At 48.2% G+C, this 26146-nt stretch overlaps 1 protein-coding gene across 2 annotated transcripts in view; it reads right to left on the bottom strand.

The window, feature by feature from the left end:
* Nucleotides 1-26146, bottom strand: part of CAPZB (capping actin protein of muscle Z-line subunit beta) — a 135722-nt gene that overhangs the window by 66794 nt on the left and 42782 nt on the right. For both annotated transcript variants that reach the window (XM_059083706.2, XM_059083713.2), the window contains exon 2: nt 7454-7543. In XM_059083706.2, coding sequence (XP_058939689.1) covers nt 7454-7543 — 90 coding nt within the window. The remainder of the gene's footprint in view (nt 1-7453; nt 7544-26146) is intronic.

Here is a 26146-nt window from a genome sequence, read left to right as displayed (position 1 = left end):
TTTAAAGATAGCAATTCAACGGACAAGACTCTCCTCTCGGTCACAGATCAGGTATGGGACTCATGGGGTGCTGGGACATTCTCAGTTTCATCTATAAAAGGGGACCCCCCCCTCGCTTCACAGAGTGGCCGTGGAGATTAAACAAGGTAATGGATGAAATGTATTAATAACGAGGCCCATATATATCAGTGCTTTTGACATCTGATGGATCTCCATGAAAGCAATTTATTTTCCCATGTCATCCATTGAAAAAGATTTTATGAAGAATGAAAAGAGGGGAGAAGCAAATTCTAAATCTGAGACCCAACAAAAAATAATTTTTATTTTGAACTCTATAATATCCTATGAAAAATAACAAAAGCATACTACTGGGTGGCTGACATTAAGGGAGATGGGAGACAACTAACTTTCAAATTACCTAGCTCTGGAGAAGTTCAAGCCCGCAGCCATAGTGGGTAATTTGCCTCAACTGTTCTAGAAAGCTCAGGACAGTCTCCGGGAGCAAAGCCGCCCCTGCTCCCCGAGGAATACACACACACAAGAAAGCAAATGACCCTGTACTCTTCTCCTTTATTCATTCGGTTTCAAGTTTTAACAGGTCTGGACTGCATGTTCAGGAGGCAATTCACGTCCTCCTTAACTGGATCATATGAGGGTCTATTATTCTGCATATAACAGAACTCATCAGAATTTCAAAAAACTTCCACCATATCTATGGGGGGGTCGGGTGAGGGCCCCCCAGGAAGCCCCATTTCCTCCTTCTAAGCAAATCACAACATTTAGCCCTAGTTTATTAGAAGGGCTGCCTAGCTCCACCTTAACATAAATCACCATCGGGTGGCAGAGTCCTCGCCTCAGCAACAGGCTGGGGTCGTGAAAGGCCACCTCCCTCCGCAGAGACACCCTGGGTGGGGAACAGAGGGCCAGTCCAGCACCCTGAGTCCGGGGTCCGCTTTCTCCCTCGGCCTTGCTTCAGTCACTACAGCTGCAGTCCATTCAAAGAGCAAAACGTCTGCATGAAAAGGCTCACCGCAACTTTCCAAGGAATGGAGTTCATTAAAATACTGCTGGGGGCCCTTGGCTGGAATGCTTTTCCCCCTGTAAAACCGAAACTGCGGCACAGTCGTCAGTAGGAAAGCTCAGAACTCAGAACGAGCTCACAAACATCAGTGCGACAGACTGTTTTCAGGGGTCCCTGCATAATTACCGACTACTCCATCCATTCCCCTGTGCCTGCTCCAGAGACAACATGTGGCCTAGGGGAGAAAACTCCCCCGTAGACCCCACCACAAATGCAAGGGTGGAAGCCAAGCGCTCCCACCTCCAACAGAAACCCAAGGGAACTTGCCCAGGTACCAGCGAAGGCCCCCTCCTCACCTGGGCCTGGCGGGCCTACAGAGCCCTGGCCCCAGGGTCGGGAGCCCCTCTCCCCTCGGCTCCCAGGGGCCGACAGCAGGGAAACGAAACACTGTGGGCAGGCTCGGGCACAAAGCCCGGCTGAGCATCTCCAACAAGGTCCCAGAGCACCAGGGCGTGGGGATGGAGTGCCCTACTTCCTGGAGCGCCAACTGGACTCGAGGCTTCGGTGAAGAAAGTGTTCTTTTTATGTTAAAATGTCTTGCATGTGGGCATGTTATGAACTGGAATGCAATTCTTTTTTAAAAAGACAAAACATAAAATTCTCTGCCAGAGGCAGCCACTTTGGGCTTTGCCCTCAGAACTCCAAAGATAAGTGTTTGCTCTTGTCAGGAATACTTTGTCAGGAACGCTTTGGGAAAAGAATCTGAGAAACAGTAAAAGGCCAGGAGGAAGGTGGCCAGCAAGGAGGCAGAAGGGAGGGCGAAACTCACCGGAGAGCCGAGACTACTTCTGCGCAGAAGTGAAGACAAATAACCGTGCCTGCTGTGATCTGTGAGGGAGATACGGCGTGCAAAGCTGGCGTGGCCAAGCCTTCCACCTTCCAGAAAATCTTGCCGGAATTCCCCCACTAAATGTCAGCTCTGCGGAGCCAGGCCTTTCATCTCGTACCCCCGGCATCCAGAATGGTGTCTGGCACAGGGAGATGTTAAATGCTTGTAGGCAGAATAACTCAGTTCTGCGACTCTTGACAGCTGTCCTCAGAGCTGATTAGCTGGTCCAGACCCAAGGGCTGAGAGGATCCGGCCAAGGTCATTTTAAATATCAAGCTCTAGGATCCCTGCATTTTTTTTTTCCCTGTGGAAGAGAAGACGAGGAAGAGAGGCTGCACTTCTTCCAGGGTCGAGCACCGTGTCGGATTCACAGGAGGTGCTCAGTAAATCTTGACTGAATCCACTCACTTTTCGCCTATTTAGTCTAAGACCTCTTCAGGAAGAAGACATTTTAAATGCTGTCTTCGAAACAAAGGAGGAAAACATGCTGGTAACGAGACTATTTTTAAACAGCGACGGTAACTGGGAAGCCAGGCAGGAAGAAAACACGGGCCTGGTCCCTCCTGACCACAGATGAACCAGATCACGTCTGGCCTTAGGGTCCCCGGGCCCAGCACATCTTCATCCTCTGGGGACAGAACTGAGTTTGAGTTGTGAGTTTTACTCCACACAGCTATCACTGGGAAAATCAGTTCCAGATTTCCTAGGTTCAGCTATTAGGCACTGGAAACTCACAATGCTTAGCAGAGGTGAGGCAGATAATCAATGATATCAGTGACTGTTAAATAATAACATCAGCCTCAAATTTCAGTCACAAAGGTGTGTGAGCCTGGCTCCACGGGCTGCTTCCCGCACGGAGAGCAGGTCTCGGCAGCACCAGCTGGAGGTCTCCACTCCCTGGTTCAGGATCCCCCACGTCTAGGTGCGCCCCGTGCACGCCAGCCTTCTAGTCTGTCAAGTGGTAATCTCCCTGCAGACCTTGCACTACCTACAGGTGGACAGTTTCTGTGAGCTGTTCAAAGCACAGGCACTGCTGAGGCTGGCCCTTTCTATTTCTGGAGGGCAATTCTGGTTGCTAAAAAGAACTATGCTGAAATGAAAACCGACCAAGTTCTCAACTCCCTGCTCAGAGCATCAGGATGGCTCTTCCACCTCTAACGCACAGGCCTGGAGGGATGGCCTGGGTGCTGTCCCTCTTGTTGGGGGACACCCAAGAGCTGGATCTTCAGGTGGCTGTAAGCAAAGTCGAGAGAAGGAATAAAAAAATGAAGTGACCAACGTTTGCAAGCAAAGACTTTTCCACTTGGTTAAACAGATTTAGGTCTATTTTTGGTTGGCTCTGAAAAAGGCAAAGGACGGCGGCCTGCTGGGTGCCAATTTGCAGAAACAAACTCCTTCCTCAGCTCAGGGCTCAAAATACACCCCAGCGGAGAAGTTCTGGCTCTTGCTGCCGGTGTGCAGAGTAAAGCCATAGAAGGTCAAAGTTTAGGAAGCTGAGGGCGCATCTTAACGTCACATGATTCTTGGCCCACATGGACCTGTGGGTATTTCTGAAACAGCTTAGCAACGGATTTCGGCTGGCTTCACTCTAGCACAGTGGGATTAATATGTAATAAAATGATGCTCTGGCCATCTGCAAAGGAAGGTCACTTCCCACCAATCAGAGCATGCATCATAATCCCAAGCAGCACAAGCTCTGACAGTGGGAAGAAGAAAGAGAAAAGAAAACCGATCTGGCATGATAAATCGGGCTGCCTCGGCCTAGCTGCCAAGCATACGCCACATTTCTCTTTAATACTCCCCTGTAATCGGACCACTGGTGGACCGGATAAGTTCCCCACATTTTCTCTGGCGCCGACCGTTCCCTTCATGGGGTTTGCTGGCAAATCCGGACATTCTCGTCAGTCTTAGAATACCACCTCCACCTCCCCGTCATTACTTGCGGCAGGTGAGCACAGGAGAAGTGACTGCAGTGCTATGCACCGGGGCCAGCGCCGTTAGCTGCTCTGAAAACGTGACTGATCCCAGATTACACGGAACAAAGGCCCGGATGCACTGCTTCTAGGAGACCCATGACAGGGCGAGTTCTCTAAAATTACAGCTTTGGGAAGGAACTAAAACTACAAGCGAACTTCAGAGCCACAGCGGTACACCCAGCACAAACTGACTCTTACAGGAATGAAAAAATTTTGCAAATCCAGTTAAAAAGAAACAACAACAAAAAACAGAACAAAATGAAAATCAGTCATTCCCAGGGAAAATGGAAGAAAAATAGCAGTGATGAAAGAAAAACATTCAAAGGAGTAATTTCCAGGACTACAAAACCAACCCAAATGCTCCTTACGCATTACAGTGCATAGCAGGGGCCTCAAATGGCTTTTGAAGCATCTCAATATAGTTTTAACGAGGCCATGCCTTATCAGACCCTAATTCAGTGAAAAGTCAGGCTCCACTTCCATTTTGATACTCATCATACTTCAAATTTAAAAATTAATGAGAATACCAACTCCCCAGCCCATCCTGGACGATGGGAATCCATCATGGCCTCTTGCTCAGCCTTTGGGGGTAGATGGGGACCAAGGCGGGTCCCGCACAACCTGGCGAGGGGAAGTCGGTGCCTCCCAGGCCCTCCAGGAAGCAGCGGACCAGAGAGAACTGCGCAGTCGGAGTGGCCCGGCTCAAGGTAGGGAACGTCTTTCAAGTCTCTGGTTTTCTTTTAATTATGTGAACTTTAAATTATGTTCCATAATACATCTATATTTAAAATATTTCCGATTAGAAATGAATTAAATTATTTAACATTTTCCCCCCAAACAGGAAAGACGGACGGATGAGGGAGACACACCATATTTAATCTGTTGCTCTGAGTGTTACGTGATTCGACCTAAAGGTACCCAGCAGTTATCCCGGCAGGAGGATTCCCGGTGCTGCTTGGTTGGCCAGAGTAGCACCCTGCTTCTTCCTCAGAGTCTACATCATCCAGTAAAGGTGCAGTGGTCTTATGTGCATTAGAGGGGTACTGTGAAAACTAGATGAAATGATAAACAGCACAAACAGCAGCAACCAGCTCAGTCCAGAGAACATAGCAGGTGTTCAACAAACGGTAGCTGTGGACCCCACAACCTACACCTGCCTCCATCCCCTCTCCAGTCACATCCTACAGAGGACAGCGTGACAAGTGGGAAAGCAGCGCACTCTGACAGTAATCTCTGGGATGTCACATACTACACATCGCACATCAGGGCCAGATACAGCGTGGGACGTCAACCTGGGTCTAAGTGTCCTCCTGCAAACTAAACCCTCAGGACCATTCCCACCTGGCCAAGGTGACACGGCCCTTGACACGGCTCTTTCATTCACCATCAATGCTGTAATTTCCCTGCTGAGCCCAAGTAAAACTGGTATAGACAGCACTGGTATACCAGCTGACCAGGTTTCCACAGAAGTAGCTACACGCACATCTCTGCAACAGTGACGAGCGAGTCACAGAGAAGCGACACAGCTATAGGAAAACACTTCAGTTGCCATAAGAACAAAATAGCCTGTGAAACACCAAGAAGACTCTACTGAGAAAAATTTGCTCACCTCTTACTTCTATTCTTGGTCTATTTCTAAAATACAGTAATAACTAAATTGGCAAACTGAATTTAAACGCAGCCGGGCACACTGTCGTGCTCAGTGGAAAAGCAGCATCAGCCTCTGCAGCTGACCAGGTTAGGGACCTGATCCCACCCACGGCTTCTGCCCAGCCACTTCCGCATTTGCTCAATCCAAACTCTCCAACCAAGAAAAACAAGGCACACCGCACTTGGTGCTACCTGACAGGACTGCTCAGAGTTAAATGAGGCCACGCGAGGAAAACGCTTAGCACAACACGCCGTGTCCAAAGTGCAGGATGTGGGCTGACGGCAACAATTCCACATCAAATCCAAGCCCTCCTGCTGACTTCCAAGGATACCTCCTACCCATCCAACTTTATATTCCATCATTTCCCAACAGAGACCGTTTCTCTGACTCACATTTCACACGACCATCCAATGCTTGAGCCAATGTTTAAAAATTAGGATCTTTCACATAAAACTCCAAATGTATGTATGGCAACCCCAGAAAAATCTGAGAACAAGCCACAGAGAATCAGACCCCACAGAGCAAGAAGTGACAGGAGCAAAGCGCCTGCCAGCCAGACCTCTTCTTTACACATCAAGGCCACTTCAGCCATCTACGTCGCCCCACCCTCCCTGCCCAGGGCTCTGGGTGTGGCATCCCCCCCCACCCCCACCACCTTCCAAGCATATGGTGGGTTCGCGTGCATCACAATTCAGCATTCTGGTCTTTAACAGTCATCTAAAACGGCTGGGCAGATAGCTTGGGTGCTTCCAGCACAAGCACCTGTAGCTGGCTTTCTCATCAGGGCTATTTACCTTGAGAAACCTCCTCCACCTCATTTCCTGAATTATGACATGGAAAAACAAGCAAGTTCACCACTCCATCCACAGGCTCGACTCTGTTCACAGAGCTGCCTCTCACTGGGAGTCTGTGTCTCTATAAATACACAGATAGCTGCACAACGGACCTTGCAGACTGCTGCGGACAGTCTTACCTGTGAAAGACATGAGTCTTCTGCCGTAATGTTTTCCCCTAGTAAAACTGTTCTGAATGCATGCATACAACGGAACTAAATGTATCGCTATAGCACATGAACAAGTTTTCAAGCTACTATTTTAAAAGATATCTCGTCGATGAGCAATGGTTGGCAATTGATAATTACATCCAAGAAGATGGGGGACACAGTGAGAAGAACAGAGGACGACCTGGGAGGGCTCAGGTTCCGACCCGGAGCCAGAACTCACCGGCCAAATGGTCTGCCAACTTGGCTGGCTCTTGGGGCCTGACTTTATTTTACTTCTTTTCATTATTTACCATAGCTTTATAGGTGTTTTTGAATACTCTGAACATTTTCAAATAACACTATGGTGGCAGTTAATCTCTGGCATCACTTTGAGACCAATCATTCCATATATAAGCATGAATAAACAAATATTTTTAAAAGTAGATGTGATGAGCTCTTTGAAAGCCCGTTTTCGTGTTTTATGCCATTTCAAGATAGAAGTGAAGCCACCAAAGCATTTGAGAGGCTAGATTTTTGTACTGCTTTGGCTAGAGAGACTTCCACAATGGCAAAGAGACTAGTAAAGCCTGGAACCAGGCACTGCTGAACACCTGCTGGATCTGTGTGGCCTCTTCTTCCCTGGGCCTAAAGGTAAGCCTCTAAAAGTGAAAAGAAGGCAGCTGGGGGGAAAGGGACAGGTAGTTTCAACTTTAGAGCTGCTATCTTGGGCTTGATTACACAGGTGGCACTGAAAGAATGACAATCATGGGGAACCCATCTCCTCTCTGGAGGAATCTCATAAGCCAGTGGTGGTGTCTAGGTGGAGACAGAGGAGGTGTCTTGTGGGATCTGAGTTGTGTGTGGAAAAGGGTACACAAAAGCAATCCGGTACGAGCCCCAGCCCCAAATAAGACCACACGGACAAGGCACATACCAGGTCTATCAGGTCGCTGAGGTTCTTCTCGATCTGCTGAGGAGGCAGGCGCCTCATCAAGTCCAGGGCGCAGTCCAGCTGCTGATCGCTCTGTTGAAGGAGAGACAGGAGTGTCTGAGTCATTCTGCCAGTAGAAACACCAAAAACCCCCCTTTCGAAAGCATTCTGGCAGCTGCAGCTTTGCAGACACAAGAGGTCTGCAGTGGGCCCTCCGGCGCAGCTCCTAGGGAGAGACTAGCCAGTCCCTCCCAGATGGCAGTGTCTGTCTCAAGTGGAGGCATCCAAAAAACAGTCAAAAGCATGTGGAAGTGGGCTGGACAGTCTGGAAAGCTGCCTTGCTCAGTCCCCATCTCAAAGCCTCATCAGCTTCCTTCAGCAGCTCTCCAGACCAGCAGATGTATTAACTCCCAATTGGTTCTGCAGTGAGCAGGCTCGAGGGGCAGATTAGGCACTGTTCTTTGCTGTAACCTGGACATGAACGTCAGGAAATGTCACCTGGCCAGGTTCCTTGGTGAGCTCCAAGCCAGGGACAAAGCCAGGCGAAGAACAAGCGGCAAGGTGCGCACAAATGTTTAAGTGCTTCAGTCATTCTACGGAGGCTGGGCCCATCTTCCCAGGCGCCGGCAAAACAGACCAAGACCTGAAACACCTACAGTCGAGAGCTCGCTCTCGCTGGCAAAGTGAACACCAAGTGCATAAAAAGGGGTCAGTGCTGCCGCAGGGGCCCGGGAGGATAAAGGCTGCTCTCGTTCTCACAATCATCTCTTCGTTGAATATTCATGCTGCGGATATTTACTGAGAGCCACCGCGTGACAGTCACCATAAACATGCAATAAGTAATGGAGAGAGGAAGGAAGGAAGGAAGGAAGGAAGGAACTGAGCGGGGTTGAGACCGGTAGAGAGTACGGTAGGGTGCAAAGTACTGATTCAGTGTACAGTGGGCTCTAACACGGAAGGAAGGCCAGAGGCTCAAGAGGAACCGCCAGAAGTAAGGTGGGAAAGGTGGGCCCAGGAAAATGATGAAGACCACCGCGTGCAACGCTAAAGAAGTGCAAGTAAGGCACGTGGAGCCCCCAACACAGCTAACCAGAGGCCCTCTCTGATCTGTATCCGGAATCTGCTCTGCTCAGACCAATCTCAGGCTTTTTGAAAGCCCTAAATCAACACGCTTAAGAATCTTCATAGAGTACACAGGTAATCCTGGAAATGCCACATTTGGTGGTAATGAAATATAACCTTTGAATTCAACTGTCTGCACTTCAAGGTACATCAACCACAAACAGGCAGTGGGACGCAAGGACCCACTCTGTAAACATCAGAGACGTAACACATGACACATAAGTTAACTGGAAGCAGTTTCCCTCCCGGGGAGTCCATGTGGCATATACAGCAGGCTGTTTTTGGAAAAGGAAACAGAAACAAAAAACCTGTCCCCTGCTCAAGATGGGTTATCAGTCACAATTTATTCTGGGACACACAACAAACTGGCTATACCCTGCAAAGAAACACACACACACACACACACACACACTCCAGAAACCTTATAGCACTTGTTTTGCTTCGTGAAACATTCTAGCAACCAGGTATTCCCTACTTGTGCCGTGCCTTCTATGCCAGCCAAGGCCACGGGGACATGGGTCTGGCCAGCTGACATGGGAAGACATTTTAACACCACTTCTAGGGTCAAGAACACAGATGAACTGATTTGACACTAGAGAGACTTATATTCAGTGCTCTGTTCTGCCATTCATTAACTTAGGACCTTGGGCAAATTTCTTAACCTCCAGGAACCTCTATTTATTCTGTAAAACCGAATAAAGGAAACCACATTTTAAATGGAGTCAGGAGGCCAGGAGGGGGAGCTCTCGAGCACCAGCCCTAGGCGTCAATTACACACCCCAACAGGAAGAGAGGGACCTTGTATTGCCAGCAGGAGGAAAGAAGATTTCTCCTTATCCAGCAGCGAGCCCAGGCAATGGGAAGCCATCACCACCCTGAACCCTCGCCTTCCTCTGATGGACATTCCTTCTAAGCAACCCCCCCACCCCAACTTCGTTTTTCTCTATAATGTTCCTCTCCTTTGTTTTCTGGACTTGCCTATAGTCTTTGCTATTCCACCCCTGAACTGCAATTCTCTGCAATTCCTGAATAAATCCATTTTACTGGTAAAATAACTGGCTGTTTTATTTTTAAGGTCAATAATCCATAAAATGGGGATGGCATCTACTTCACAGGGTTGTTGGAATGATTCGATTAATACCTGTGAACTGTTTAATAACACAGTAGTATGCATGTGACTGGGAGTGTTTTCTGTGTATGTGTGCAAACACGTGTTTTAATTTTTTAAATGTAAGTATTTTATAACATTTGCCCCACTCGACCCAACCCAGAAATCTTTCCCGTTGCTCTCATCTGGAGCTAGGTATTCAAACTCCATAAACAGCTATGTGCTCCCTCGGCCGTGCAAGAAGAGAAAACCCTAAATGATTCAAGTCAAACTACTTAAAAGGTGTCAACTAATGGGCCAAAGCCCTTAACAGACATTTCACCTAAGAAGATATACAGATGGCAAATAAGCACATGAAAAGACACTCAACATCACGTCAAGAGAGAAATACAAATTAAAATGAGGTGCCATTACACATCTATGAGAATGAATGAAATCCAGAATTCTGTTATCGCCAAAAGCTTTGAAAAGCAGGTGGTGCAACAGTAACTCTGGTGGGATGCAAAACGGCACAGCCACTTCCAAAGACGGTTTGGCAGTTTCTTACAAAACTAAGCAGACTCCTACCACACAATCCAGCAATCACGCTCTGTGAATCACACACACTGTGCGTGTGTGTGTTATGTCTGTATTTTAAGCCAATATAGCAAGGCTTTCTTTCTTATTAGCCAAGACAAGAGAATGTTAAATACAAAATTCAGAAGAGTGAGAAGAATAGTTATAAGGGAAGAGGCCACTAGGGGAAGATGAAAGTTGATATTCATCTAAGTCTTGCACAGAATAATGGATTCAAGGATGTTCATAATATCATGTTGCTTAAACTTACATATATGTTAATATGTTCCTTTATAGTGATCAAGGATCTAAATATTTTTGAGTTGATATTTGTGTATTGTTTAAGACTGGGGTCCAGTTTCATTCTTTTGCATGTGGCTGTCCAATTTTCCCAACACCATTTATTGAGGAGACTGTCCTTTCCCCACTGTATATTCTTGCCTCCTCTGTCATAAATTAATTGATCATATACGCATGGGTTTATTTCTGAGCTCTCTGTTTCACTGTCACGGTTTCACTTCACTTAATATTTTTTAAAGGTAATAGAAAAAAATACAAGCAAGAGCAAACAAGGACAGAAATTGGGAATTAGGAGCTCGGAGTCCAAAGTTTGCCCTGTCACTGGAGGTCTGTGCGAGCTAGTCTGCTCACTTAACCTCATGGTCTGGGATTTGAGGAGAGGGCCTCTAAGAGTCCTTCTCGTGGGCTGTGCACTGTGTCCCAGTCTAAGCGCAGATGCACCCACCACACCCACCCCGCCCTTCAACAGCCCCCTGCAGGCCAACAGCTAGGTTTCAATTCAACAACCAAGCCTTGAGTGCCGGCCATTGGCCAGGCCCTGAACCAGGCCCAGTGAACGAAACCTAGTCCTGACCCTCAAGGAACCATCCACAAAAGAGCATATCATGTGAGGCATATGATCATATGAGATAAGTGTCATGTCTAGAGCAATGGGACATAGAAGCTGCAGAGATGAGGCACAGCTCACAATACACTGATGTGCACGTCTTCTATCAATTATATTCTTAGGATTTCCCGGCTTTCCATTATTTTGTATACTGTCACCCCATGACCAAGGGTTCTCCATGTGATGGCTCCTTTGAAACCCTAACTGATCCTAGACACTTCCCTCATAAAATGAGCTTTCCCAGTTCCGCCTTCCATGGGTGGCGTTTTCCAGGTTGAAAGGTAAATAGTAAAAGAATGATGTACTTCCCTGGTGGTCCAGTGGTTAAGAATCCACCTCCCAATGTAGGGGACAAGGGTTCAATCCCTGGTCGGGGAACTAAGACCCCCACATGCCGCGGGGCAACTAAGCCATCGTGCCACAACTACTGAGCTCGCGTGCCTCAACTAGAGAGCTCGCATGCTGCAACTACTGAGCCCACGTGCTCTGGAGCTCGCACACCACAATCAGAGAGAAGCCCGCACACCGCAACGAAGAGCCCAGGCACTGCAACGAAAGATCCCACCTGCAACAACTAAGACCCGATGAAGCCAAATAAATAAATAAATAAAATTTAGGGAAAAAAAAATAAAAAGAATGATCATTTCACTTCACTCTCCATAATTCTCTGCCCATTCAATTAGCCATTCAATAATTATGTGAGGGTTTCCTAGGTAACAAGCACTGTTTTTGACGCTGAATGGTTAACATAATGAAGTCCCTGTCTCCAGGAACTTATGGTGTAGTCAAAATCTATACAGAAAAAGACAGAAGATGAGTCCTCGGTAGGATATTCAGTCCCCAGGTGGGGAGGCAGAGAACAGGACATGTCCCAACCTGCAATAAACTCAAAAAAGCTTAATACAATAAACACACCTATCCACAAAAATGAAAAACGTTTCGCAAAGGTACATATGAGTGGTGCAGGGAACCGCAAAAGATGCCTCAGAAGAGGGGGTACGTGCACCGGTTATCACGGGCTGAGCAGGGGTGCCCCGGGCGGACACGGAGGCAGCAGGCGCAGTGAGACGAGGAGAGGCCAGGAGAGCCGAGGCGCGCTCGGAGGAAGGCAACGCGGTGGGGTGTGGCCCTGGTCCAGGGCCCACAGCAAGGCTGGGTTACAGCCAAACCCTCCCTCAGAGGGCAGTGGTGTCTTCAGCAGGCTCCGGGCTCCACGGAGCTCCAAGGCCTGGGGACAGAACCTTGCTGCTCCCAGCCGTCCTGCGTTTGTTGGCTTTATAGGTACAGCTGGTTTGGCCTCTAAAACTTCGAAATGTGCTTCTCCAGAAGGGATTAGGAGCTCCGGAAGATTTTTCCACAGAGGACCGAGAGGAATACTGTCGTGTCGTAGAAGGTGAAGCGGATTACGGCTTCCAGAAACGGCCTTATTAGCAAGCTCTCCCACCCCCTCGCCCCGTTACAATGTGACTCTGTCGTCATTCCTCCACTGAGAGGTGGAGTCCGCGTCCCCTCCCCTTGGAAAGGGGAGAGTTTTGTGACTGCTTTTATCAACACAGAATAGCAGGATTGACCTCTGTCACTTCTGAGCCAGAAAGGGGCACCATCTTCCACCTTGCCTGGTGGACACCCATGCCTGCAGCCCCAAGTGCAGATGTAAACAGCCTTGCTGTAAGGAAGAGCAACCGAGCCCAGGTGGAAAAGCCACATGAAGAGACCCTGGGGCTCTCAAGTGAGCCGCCCGGCCAGCCCCGTGCTCCAGGGTCCCCACTGCTCCAGCCTCAGCTGTCTGACTGCAACAGCATGGGACCCCAGGCCAGAACCACCCAGCCAAGGCTCTCCTGAGTTTCTGGCCCCCAAAACCACTGGAGATGCATAATGTGAGGATTACTGTTATTTTAAGTCACTAGGTTTCGGAGTGACTTTGTTAGATGCAATAGTAACAGATACAGAAGGATGCCTCTGGTGACCGTGGGGAGGCCGTCTGACCAGAGATGGGACTGGGGGCAAGAGGGTCAGCAGAGGGGCCTCCACAGCAACCAGGGCTCTGGCTGTAGGGCTGGAGAGGACGGGAGGGTCAAAGACTTCAAGAGGCAGTACAGACAAGTCAAGGGTACCTACTAGAAATGAGAAGTTTGAGATGACTAAGTTTTCCAGTGGGGACCACCTGCTAGAAGATGCTGCTGCAGCCTCACTGGGGTATGTCTGTTTGTGTGTGCCCTTTTAAAATAGTGTTTGTAATTTCAAGGACAAGCAGTAACTCAAACTGCTTGGCTTTCCGAGCATAAGTCCTACGTGGCCTGCTCTGGTGAGTGGCTGAGGCAGGTCAGTACTTAAAAAAATATTTATTTATTTATATATATATATATATATATATATATATATATATATATTTGGCTGTGTTGGGTCTTCATTGCTGTGCGTGGGCTTTCTCTAGTTGCGGCAAACCAGGGCTACTCTTTGCTGCGGTGTGCAGGTTTCTCATTGCGGTGGCTTCTCTTGTTGCAGAGCACGGGCTCTAGGTGCATGGACTCTAGAGCACAGGGTCAGTAGTTGTGGCGCACGGGCTTAGTTGCTCCGCGGCACGTGGGATCTTCCTGGACCAGGGATCAATCCCGTGTCCTCTGCATTGGCAGGCAGATTCTTAACCACTGCGTCACCAGGGAAGTCCCCAGATCATTACTTAATAGCATCTGTCTATACATAAACAACCAACCAAAGCTTCAAGGCCTTCACAGTTTGTTCTTAAATTCATCAAGACCTTCACTCGTTTACATTCCCAAGAGGCTTAGAAAATACTTCACAGACAACACAAAGGTAAACTTCACTGGAGCCCAGGCTGATTTATCACAAATTTATGGAGTCTAATCTAACCATGGTTTGTCTTGTATAATCTGTGACCTAACAAGCAACTTTGTTTAAGAGTTGAATCTGTTTTCTGCCATGTGGCTCAGGAAAAATTTGCACTGGGGGTTATTTGGAGAAGATTCACAGGCCAGCCCAGCCAACCACCCATCTGTAGGTCACTCTGGAAAGCTGCACAGTTTGAATTAAAAGAAAAGTGTTTCTTCCCCTGACTGAGTGCCCTCTGATTGAATCTTCTGGAAGGGACACAGCGATGACAGCAGCACATGGAGGCTGATGGCTCACCAAACACAAACACAAGCGTTCCTTTTGGATGACTTTCTTTCCCATGGGGCAATCCAAAACCCTATACCAAGTTAATCAAAACCACAGCGAAAGCCCATTTGGCAGATCAAACCTCCCTTTACCTTTTGGGGTCCACTGCATGTCATCACAGCTGGGCCAAGGTCATCTTCAACATACAATTAACCATTTCAAGGTGAATTAAGTCAGTGCCTTGGGTCAATGTGGTTTTGAGCACTGTGAAAACAATCACTTTACGAGTCTCTGCTTTAAAAAAAAAAAAAAAATTCTGCCAGGGGAGTTCCCTGGCTGTCCAGTGGTCAGGACTCAGCATTTTCACCGCCACGGGCCCTGGTTCAATCCCTGGTCGGGGAACTAAGATCCTACAAGCTGCATGGCATGGCAAAAAAAAAAAAAAAAAAGAAAGAAAAGAAAACCAGGTTGTTGACACAATAAAATTCTGGGTCAAAAAAAAAAAATCTGCCAGATCACAGAATTTAGGTCCGGATATACTTTTCAAGTTTATCTAAGCTCTGCCCCATCATTTTACAGACAGCTAATGAGGTTCAGAGAAAGTTGTGCAGGGTCACACAGTCAGTGGCAGAATCAGCACTTGACCCTGTATCATGATGAGAGATTGCTACTACACCCATGCCATCTTTCCACTTGATTCAGTCAACTGCTGGATGACGTGGAGGCACTGGGCACACAGAGCTGAACTACTGAGACGTGGTCCCTGCCCTCCAGGAGCTCGTGACCCAGGGAAGAAGACAGCCAGAAAAAGATGCAAGAAAGAAGGACTGCACCCTCCTACTCTATATTTAGAGCTATCCCATTATCACAGAGGCACGGGGGCACTCCTCCCAGTGACCTTTTCCAGATAAGCAAAGCACAAGCTGGCCCTCTGTCTCCAGGGATGCGAAACCCTCGGATACAGAGGGCCAACTGTAATCACTGTTCTATGACATTTTATATAAGGGAATTGAGTGTCCTTGGATTTTGGTCTCTGCAGAGGGTCCTGGAACTAATCTCCCGTGGATATACTGAGGCACAAATGTACCAACTTGCTATTAATCCTAAAAGATGGGACTCCCTCTTAAATGTATTATAAGGTCCATGTTTTTACACAGAGGACAATGCAATGAACACAGTCATACCACTTTTCACTGGCCAAGGACACCGTTAGGAGTGCCCATTCCTGGAACATGGCCCTGTGTCTGCGTTTTAAATTTTTCTACCTCTTGGACAGGCCATCAGTTACACTCCCTCCTCTAATCTGCTATGGGTTAGGAAATTGGAAGCCTATTTGTTAAAAACAAAAACAAACAAAAAAACATGGGAAAAACCCCAACTTTGAGAGAAGGTATAAATCACAGATTCATAAATTGGGGTCCAGAGTCATAGTCCCACAGTTTGTGAGCACCTCGACAGTGTAGGGTGTGTGTGTGTGTGTGTGTGTGTGTGTTTCAAGGTTAAGGGCCCACAGCTTTCGTCCTTTTCTCAAAGAAGTCTAAGCCTGTAAAGGCACAGATGTGATCCAATAATAAAAGTTCCTATTCTTCCACTTAACCTGCAGGGTGGAACTAAGCAAGTAATCACTTAATCCCCTGGAGCTTCAGTTTTTCAAACCTTAAAACATGGGCCTGGGCTTCCCTGGTGGCGCAGTGGTTGAGAGTCCCCCTGCCAATGCAGGGGACACGGGTTCGTGCCCCGGTCCGGGAAGATCCCACATGCCGCAGAGCGGCTGGGCCCGTGAGCCATGGCCGCTGGGCCTGCACGTCCGGAGTCTGTGCTCCTGCTCCGCGGTGGGAGAGGCCACAACAGTGAGAGGCCCGTGTACCGACCAAAAAAAAAAGGGGGGGGGGGCCTAACAACAACGCTCCACCCTGCGAGGCCACTGGGAATGAGGTGACGTGTGTGTGGCGCAGCATCTGACCCTCGAGGGCGTCCCCACAGTCCGTCCTCTATAAGCGCTAGAAACTCTCCCAGGATGTGAAGCACATGGCGTATCTGCTAGGACTTTAACATAATAGTTTTTGGGTGCTCAAGGGCCCTTTCCTCCCTGATTTTTTGCTCATTTGACACAAGTTTTCCATTTAGGCTGCCAGGAGTCTCTAGAAAGGCAGGCGGAGTGTTATTTCAGTTTCCAAGTCATTAAGCACCAGCAAAGGAGAGCAGACACCACAGCTCTCCCCCACTCACAGCAACCGCGCCCTGTTTACGAGGAGTGCACGGCTCCCCTACAACCAGAGTGGGAGAAGGGGAGAAGGGACAGAACTCCTGGGCAGAAAACAGCAGTAAGAGCTGACCAAAGTCCATATTCACCCACAAAAGATCCTCTGCCCTCTGTTTTTCTGTTCTGTGCTATCCTCTCCTTGTTCGGCCTTCTTTCCAAAGTCCTCTGACCCATCTCTCCAGTCCGGAACGGCACCAAGAAATATTCCCACCATTTCGCCTTCTCCCTAGTTACTGGTATTCCCAAGCCCAGCTGAGGCCATCAGAAACGTACAAGTGGGACAGTCCTAGCAGAGACCCCAAAATAACCTTGACTCCCCATCCAGCAATGAGAATTTCCAAGATATATTTATTCTGGAGCAAAACTTAGCAACCTACATTCAAGCTCCGTGTCAAATACTACAACAGCCATCCGCCGATTTTTCCCTTACACGTCCCTTCAGGGAGTGGAGGATCCAAAATGAATCACTCAGGAGGTGGAGCTCTATCTCTGCTACGGGCTGAGGATGAAAAAGTTTTCAGATAACCGATTCAATGTTCACATTCCCCAAATCTGTAACTGCAGAACCGGGAATGGCTTCTCGGCAAGGGACAAAGTTTACCTGGTGAGTTTGGTGGAATGGCGAAAACTCTCAACGAGCAGTTAGCCAACTGGGGTCCCGAAGGAGGCACAACAGTGCAAAGCACATTCTAACCGCTCAAGCAGTCATTACTCAGAGCAAGGTGAGCAATGTATTTTGGGGTCTTCTACCTCCCCTGGAAGCAGAGAGATGCCCCTTCCCTCCGGCATCCTCCACCTCCATCCAGCCCCACCAGTAACCTCAGAAAGCTTGCTGACCCGTTCGTTCTATGCATGGAAACTCGGTTCCTAATCACACCCAACCTGAGGGCAAGTGCCGCCTGCTCTTTACGACTCTGCCATACAAAGCAGCGGTGGTAATGAGTCTACCCAGGGAAACACCCCAGGTCAGATGACAGCTGACACATCAACAGCTCCGGATGGATCTGTCTGCCAGATTTCTCACGCACTCTTCCTGGCTCTGCTAACAGGCCAGCTGGGTGAACTGGAGCATTTTATCTTGGGTGTGCTCTCCTCTACCTCTCCAGATTTTAAAACAGAATCACAGAAATGTTAAGCTAAAGGGGATCTTAGAAACCATCTAATCGGCAACGTTTTTAAAAAATTTATTTGTTTGTTTGTTTATTTATTCATTTTGGCTGCGTTGGGTCTTCATTGCTGCGTGAGGGCTTTCTCTAGTTGCAGCGAGTGGGGGCTACTCTTCGTTGCAGTGCGCAGGCTCTAGGCACACAGGCTTCAGTAGTTGCAGCGTGTGGGCTCAGTAGTTGTGGCTCGTGGGCTTAGTTGCTCCGCGGCCTGTGGGATCTTCCCAGACCAGGGCTCAAACCCGTGTGCCCTGCATCGGCAGGCGGATTCTTAACCACTGTGTCACCAGGGAAGTCCTTTTTTTTTTACTTTAATGAGGAAAACTGAGGCCCAGACTTATCCATAACTAATTAAAACTTACCATATAACTAAATAGCAAATGGGCCAGGACCAGAAAACAAAACTCTTTATTATACAGTTTAGCACCTTCCATTTGCTTACAGTTTAACTGTAAGTCAAAAGTGAAGAATGGGACTGCATTTACTTTTTAAAAAAATACTGTTTAATATAAAACTATATTATTAGAATTAACAATGGCATCATTAAGAATACTTACAGGGCTTCCCTGGTGGCACAGTGGTTAAGAATCCGCCTGCCAATGCAGGGGACACGGGTTCAAGCCCTGGTCTGGGAAGATCCCACATGCCGCGGAGCAACTAAGCCCATGCGCCACAACTACTGAGCCTGTGCTCTAGAGCCCACGAGCCACAACTACTGAGCCTGTGAGCCACAACTACTGCAGCCCGTGAGCCTAGAGCCCGTGCTCCGCAACAAAAGAAGCCACCGCAATGAGAAGCCCGCGCACCGCAACAAAGAGTAGCCCCCGCTCGCCGCAACTAGAGAAAAGCGTGTGCACAGCATCGAAGACTCAATGCAGCCAAAAATAAACAAATAAAATAAATAAATTTATAAAAAAAAAAAAAAAAAAGAATACTTACACAGTTGACCCGTGAACGACATGGCTTTTGAACTGTGTGAGTCCACTTATACACAGATTTTTTTCAATAAATACATATTTTGTACTGTAAGTGTATTTTCTTTTCCTTATGATTTTCTTAACAACATTTTCTTTTCTCTAGCTTCCTCTCTGGGCCGACTGTGGACCAGACACTGCATGTGTGGCTTTTGGGAAAGCATCACAACAGCTCTTTGAGATGGGCACTATTCCCGCAGCTTTACAGATAAATAAACCAAGGCCCAGAAGGTTAAGTGACTTGTCCTAGATCCTGGGCGCTGAATAACAGAGAAGGACACAGAACAAAACATGTTTTGCTTCCTGTGACCAAACAATCTCTAGAGAATGTTAACCAACCCAAACTAAAAGAAAACTAATTGCAAATGACTTGGAGAACAACTTGCTAGCTCACAAAATCAGACAGCGGCAGGAAGTCTCTTCTTCCAGGTTTTGGGCAAATTATGGACAGTTCTACCTCCTACCAAATTCTGAAATCTCCCGTCCCCCTGCATTACAGGCTCTATTCTCACAAACACTATCGCTGACGGGTGGATTTCTCAAAAACAGTAGAGGCTTTTTCAGAGGGTTTCTCTGGTTGATGGTTTCCTGGACCCCTTCAGAAGATCTGCAAGGGGCCGTTCCCTATTGTCTGCTCACTGATGTTACACAGATGTCTCTAGCTGCTGCCTCTGCAGGACCCTGGCTGGTTTCATGTAACAAGAGACTAATCCCTCCACTTTGTCAACTGGTAGTTAGACACAGCAGTAGGGGAGATCCTGAGACGTCTTCAATGGATGCCGTGCATGCTGTTCTCTTCTACCTCAATGGCACAAGAAATTCAAGAAGCCTTTCACCAAAGTCAAAGATGATTAAAGCGGAGTGTCCCTATATTCCAAAGAAGAGTTAAAGAATTGGTTTCTTTTTTTTGGAAAAAACATCACCCACATGTTCACTGACGAAGGCTGAGAAAAGTATACTCCCTTTCCCAGAGCAGAAGCAGCCACTTCATGTAAACCTTCCCCCAGGCTGACTTATAAGATGGCCTGGAGGAAATCCGGAACATTTGGCCACGGGTTTCTGCCAATAACACGATGCACGTGGCTTCCAGAGGTGTGGGGGAGAGCCTAGGTCCAAACTGCAAACAGCACAAATGGACAAGTCATGACGGGAAAGCAGCAAGATTTAAGGGATTTGGAGGAGACAAAGCCTCCATCAACCTAAGTATCTCATCTACAAGAGGGCAGTGCTACCTTTTAACTTGTATCCAAAGGGAGGTTTGAGGAAAAGAAGAACACAGTGTTTATGTGTCAACCAAAGCAGCTGGCCCATTTCTCCCCTGGGTTCCTGAGCTCTTATTTCAGATGCCGGTGTGAATCAACGTGGAAAACCCCCGAATCCCTGCCTGCCCTACCCAGCTCAAGGGCAGCTCCTTCTAACAGGGCCACACTGCACTATCAACCACGGGCACAGCACATCACAGTACAAGGGAATTCCTGCAACAATGCTGGGCCCTCTGGCACCTCCAGATACATCCCCAAACCCTTTGTAGCCTTTGGTGACAGTGAAAGACAATGGAACATTTTACCAGTCTGTGATAAATTTGTAAATTTAATCTAAGACCTGTTACAAAACTTCCAGGTGTCAGGACCCACCAGGCAGGGAGATGCCTAAAAGCAAGGTCCTTCCAGCCTCGATATCTAAAACCTAAGACAGACCCCCCCCCCCCTTGCTGGGCTGTGAGTGGCAAAAAGGACCTTGGAAGTCAGACAGACAAGGGTTTAAATCCTTCACTGCCACCTCCTAGCAATGGAGGTCTGGAAAAGTCCTTCACTTTCCAGAGCCTCATTTCCCTCATCTGTTAAATGAAACGAACAATAATACCTATCTTGCAGCATTGTTTTGAGGACAATATCATAAAGTATGTGTGAAGAACTAGTAGAGTTTCTAAAACATATTAAGTGCTCAATTAAACAATAGGTACTATCACCATCCTCTTTCAGAGTTTGGTTTCAGAGGGCACAGGACTCCAACATTCCCACATGGCATTAACACACACACACACACACACACACACACACACACCCCTCCCCCCACTTCTGTGGTTAACATTGCCTGAAGGCATGCAAGTGGGTAGCCATGGAACAAGAGCCTGAAAAATGAAACTGGACACAGCCACCCCTTTTTCGCTCTTTTGGGCCAGAGGAAACTGATCTTTATGAGTGAAAACACCATTCCTCTCTCAACAGACAAGTTTCCTTAGAGAACATCTTGCCAACAAGACATTTTTCACAAACTCAAAACCTTCTTTCCTTCCATCCTTAACTAAATGTTGAGGGCTACGTCTCAAGAAAGTTGGTGGCTGAGTAAGGAGCTTAAAGTCCTTCAATGAGCAAAAATAATTAAAGAAAGGGAAGCAACAAGTTCCAATCCCAAGGTATCTTTCTGAAAACCAGAGACTAAGCTCAAACACTGCACAGCACCATGAGGACCGCCGTTCCCTCTACCATCCAAAGCAGGCCCCGCCAGCAACACTACAACCACTGCCAACAACGCCTGTCGCTGGGCGGTTACTCCATGGCAGGCTCGGACTTAAGGGCTCAGAACGCATTAATTAAAACAATAGCTAAAACGTATTAAAACACTGCTCTAAGTGCTTTATATGCCACTGTCTCACCTCATCTTACGAACAGTCCCAGGAGGTAAGTCCTAGTGTTATTCTCAACACCATGAGGTTCCACAGGTCATGTCAGTGGGGCTGGGCTTCAAAGGCAGGTCTGACCCCAAAGCCTACCCCGTACTGCCGTACTGCCGGCAGCCAGGCCACCTGCTGCCACCATGCTCCCTTCTTGTCCTAAGGATCACAGAAGCCACCTCTTCGTTTTCAAGGCTCCAAAAGAAGAGGAACTTAACATCCATTTTTGCACAGCTGAGCATCAAGGGAGGGACAGCTCTCTAGTTAACAGTACAGGTTGGAGAGAAATGTCTGCATTCAAATCCTGACTCTGCCAGGATTTGATTCCTGACTTGTCCAGTGTGACCCTGGACAAGTGACTAAACTCTTCTAAGCCTCAGGTCTCCCCATCTGTAAATCAAGGGTAATTAGACAGCACATGCTTCACAGTGTTATTTTAAAGATCAAGTGGGGTTCATGCTCATAGAGCACTTAGCACATACCTGGGACATAGTCACTGCATACATTTTACATGTTAAGTCAACAGAGAAGAGGAAGGGGGAAAAGGTAGAAACATATAACCTAAAATTTCAAAATAAAGGCTTCTCTGGCCTTCTGCCAAACTCTAGAAACAGTGCTGGGTGTGCTGTATGCATCCAGGCACGGCACCAGCAAGTTCTTGGGCCCACAGAGCCTGACGGGTTGGTGGCTTGATCAAAGGAGGGCTTGACCAGGCTCGGTGATTTGGGCTGAGTCTATTTCCACATGCACGTCTACAGAGCCAAAGTTCAAGGATGGCTTACATGATAATTCTTTATGAATCTGAACACTCAATTTCTCAGAATAGTGTTTTCCTGTTCCATAGGAGATAAAACTGTAACCTCATCCAGATACACAAATCCACTGACTGACTGCTTTTAATGAAAGCAGTCATTAAGGATGACTGCTTGGGACTTCCCTGGTGGCGCAGTGGTTAGGAATCTGCCTGCCAATGCAGGAGACACGGGTTCGAGCCCTGGTCCGGGAAGATCCCACATGCCGCGGAACAGCTAAGCCTGCGCGCCACAACCACTGAGCCTGCACTCTTAAGTCCGCGAGCCACAACTACTGAGCCCGCGTGCCTAGAGCCCGTGCTCTGCGGCAAGAGAAGCCACCACAAAGCCCACACACCGCAACGAAGAGTAGCCCCCGCTCGCCGCAACTAGAGAAAGTCCGCGCACAGCAACGAAGACCCAACGCAGCCAAAAATAAATAAATAAATAAATTTAAAAAGCAGTCTTGTAATTTGGAACCTTCACTGAGTAAGGTCTTCCATGAATATTAAGAAATATCACTCTGCCTCAGGCCAGAGGCCCTCTCAATGTGTTCTGAGGGCAGGATGGGGAGAAATTTGAGGACAAGGTGCTGAACGACTCAAGGACTGGGACGTTATTACCGTAATCACCTCCAGCTCAGACATTCCTCACCTACAGAGGAAAACTGCAGTCAGAACCACGCAGCACAGCCACTGAGCCCCAGGAGACACACTTTCCTAAATAAGTTTTTGAGTGGGATGCTTGCTAATTTCCAATAAAGGAAATAAATGGTAACGTCAATTACTTCCTGTCTCTCAGTCACAGGAATAAATACAGACTGCAAAGTCAGCCAGCCTGGCCTAAGACGCTCACACCCCTTTCTGCACAGTCTGAAAGGCTTGATATGAAATGGAGAATCTGCAACTGGAAAAGCGATTTAGAAACAAAACACAACGGGCAGTGAAACTCATCCCAGGTCCTGTCACAGCAAGACACCCTCCTAGGTTTCCAAAGCTAGGAAGGCATTCTCCCCGTGTTCCCACCAGCCCAGGGAAACTGAATAAACTGTTTACCAGGGACCTCAGCAAAGTAATCCTCTACTCAGTAGCGGGAGAGCTTCATGACACAAAGAGAAAACATCTTCGCTGTACGTTGCCAATTTTCTTATACTTAGCTCATAAGTTCTGTGACCAAAACGAATGGGAGGCACCATAGGAGAGCTCAGAAAAGCAAAGGGGGCTGTTCTGTTGGCTCTTGCCTCTAACATGAAGGTAGAAATCAGTTCACTTTCCCCTCTAGCCCTTGAATCCCAGGAGAACGCCAGCGGTTGGATGCTCGGCTCTCCGGCTGTGCTCCAGACAGGGATCCATCCATCCAAGTACTGTTCTTACCTCCCACCTCAACCTACATCAGGGGAGGGGACCCGGCACACGGTTCCGAGGTCACACTCCTCACTTCAAGGATCGTGGGAATGCTTACGGAAACACTTGTTCCAGCTCTGCCAGCTGGATCGCTGCTTCTTAAGAGCCTGGAAAGCTAGGGAGTGCAGAACCAGACGCAGGAGGAAGGAGAGTGCAGGGAGGCAGATGTTACACGTTATCACAAAACAACTAGAAACGATCAAATTGTGCACACTTTACATGTGTACCGCTGAGAGTGCTTCAGTGAGACCTCAGTAAAGGTGGGGGAGAAAAGAAAAGAAACAAGAGAGCTGGTCACTCTTCCTCCACCTCAAAAGTGTACTGCTGCCCGACAGCTTAGGGAATGCAGGTTTTAATGAGAAAATTCCACCAGGAAGGAAGCTTACGGAAACCCAGAGCATGCTGAGTGAAAGAGGAGGTTTTCCCAAGGTCTCAGCACCGAGGTGCTCTGGGAGATGATCCCAGAGGCTTCCCACGCCCTCTGCGGAATCCGGGGCCCCGTCCAAGCTTACACGCGGAACTAGAACCCAGATCAGATCTGCCCTACCTCTTCCGTTTCCCTGTGCGGCTTCCCTAGTGAGCCTCAGCACAGGAGCAAGGGGGCCGGGGAGAGCGCAGGATAGGATCTCAGCTCTCAGACACACTGAGCTGTTCAAAGAAGTCAGTACACAGACAGGTACCCACCAGAGGCTGACAGGCCCTGAGCAGCCTTCAAGGTCACCAGCAAGGGCTGCCCACCCTCCTTCCGGCTTCCCTTGTAACCAACGGCAGGCCGCTGGTCAGTGCTGGGATGTCCTGTGATGGGGGAAAATGGCTTAGCTGATTCTCATAGGAAGATTAAATCCAGAGCAAGGGGGCAGGGGTAGGAATCCATTTCCAATCAGTGATGGAAAACAGATTTCCTCATCGGCCAGGATTCTTTCTTGCAGGATGTAAAAATCAGTGGGTTCCACCCAAGACAGAAGTCCAAGGAGGTACGGAGCGTGGTGGCACACGCTGGGTAAGAGGCGAGACCATCAGAGAGACAGGAAACAACATGCCCCTTGGAAGGTATTCGCAAAGCTCCCACAGCGGAAAGGCGAGATAAAGTACGAAACCGCCCGCTTCACGTAAATGTTCTACGTTACAGAAATAAGTCTTAACCACCACCTCCTCCCTGTAGAACGTAACCACGCATATTCGCATTAATATGGGAAAAGATGGTATCAACTAGTCAAGTCTTTGAATTAAAGGCCTTTTGTTCTAAAAGAATCCAAAACTTCAGAGTGTTAGTGACCTCAGGGGCCCACTTCCCCCCTTAGGAAATCCCTAAAGGACTGGGTCTCAGGGCTTCCCTGGTGGCGCTGTGGTTGAAAATCCGCCTGCCAATGCAGGGGACCAGGTCTGGGAAGATCCCACGTGCCGCGGAGCAACTAGGCCCGTGAGCCACAACTACTGAGCCTGCGCGTCTGGAGCCTGTGCTCCGCGCAACAAGAGAGGCCGCGATAGTGAGAGGCCCGCGCACCGCGATGAAGAGTGGCCCCCGCTCGCCACAACTAGAGAAAGCCCTCGCACAGAAACGAAGACCCAACACAGCCAAAAGTAAATAAATTAATTAAAAAAAAAAAAAAAAAACACACACACATTACTAGCACACCCAATAAACTGCTTAGAAAGTACTTCGAGGTATAATCATTCAGAAAACACTTTAATACAAGATTCATTTGTAATGAATATTTGTTAGAAACGATGCTGGGAAAGGTGATGTAACAACAATTTGCTCTCTTACGCAGATTAAGCATTTCTCCTGAAATGCAACCTTGGCACCTCAGTCCAACCTTTCCTCACAGTGAAAGGGTAAATCTCGGTCTAGCCTAAGGCCGACTGCCCTGGATCCGAAGCCACGCTGCTGGGACGTATGAATTGTACCCCAGGCAACAAGGTAAGGAGTAAAAGTCTGCAGACTCTCAAGCTGAGGTCCCCCCGGCAGCGTGACTCAGAATTAGTGTCTGGATAGCTACCACTGCATCCAACTCTACTCATTCACTCTAGTTCATCCTTAAGACAGACTATTACGTTAAAACCACGCTTTCAAAGAATAATGAAATTAGAAAATACACATAATATAATAATATTCAGGACTGAAAACTCTGAAAGAGTGAATCCCAGTTAGTCTGTCGTGCGTCTCCTGGCTGTGCACTCGTGCTAAGCCTGGGGTCTACCCCTTCGCCGCCCTCAGAGGGTGGGGACACGTGGCACATTGGTGGCCTCAGCATAGCAGGAGTCAATCTGCTTGAGGACTTTCCTTGGGAGTGGAGTGAGTGCGGGAGGTGTACTTGGGAGCGCTGCATTTCTCTCTGGGACTCAGCTCCGTCACCGCCCAGCTCAGGGAGAGAAGGGTCTCCAGGCAGAAAGAGAGGCCCCGTCGGCCCAGTGGGAGTGGCGTACAGCACATCCATTTACCTTCATCCCCTGGGCACCGACCACGGACATAAAGAACGAGCTACCGATGGGGGGTGGTGACGGGCGTGCTCAACCCTTGTGTACAACTGGCACCCGGTGTGTCAGCAACTCACTCGAACGGCAGAGGACCACATCAGACCCTCCCCAGGCTCCAAAGAGGCAGAGGCAACCATGATT

The sequence above is a fragment of the Kogia breviceps genome, chromosome 1, assembly GCF_026419965.1.
Source record: "Kogia breviceps isolate mKogBre1 chromosome 1, mKogBre1 haplotype 1, whole genome shotgun sequence".
Classification (NCBI taxonomy): Eukaryota; Metazoa; Chordata; class Mammalia; order Artiodactyla; family Physeteridae; genus Kogia; species Kogia breviceps.
The sequence above is the reverse complement of the archived record's forward strand: the minus strand, read 5'-3'. Positions and strand labels throughout refer to the sequence as shown.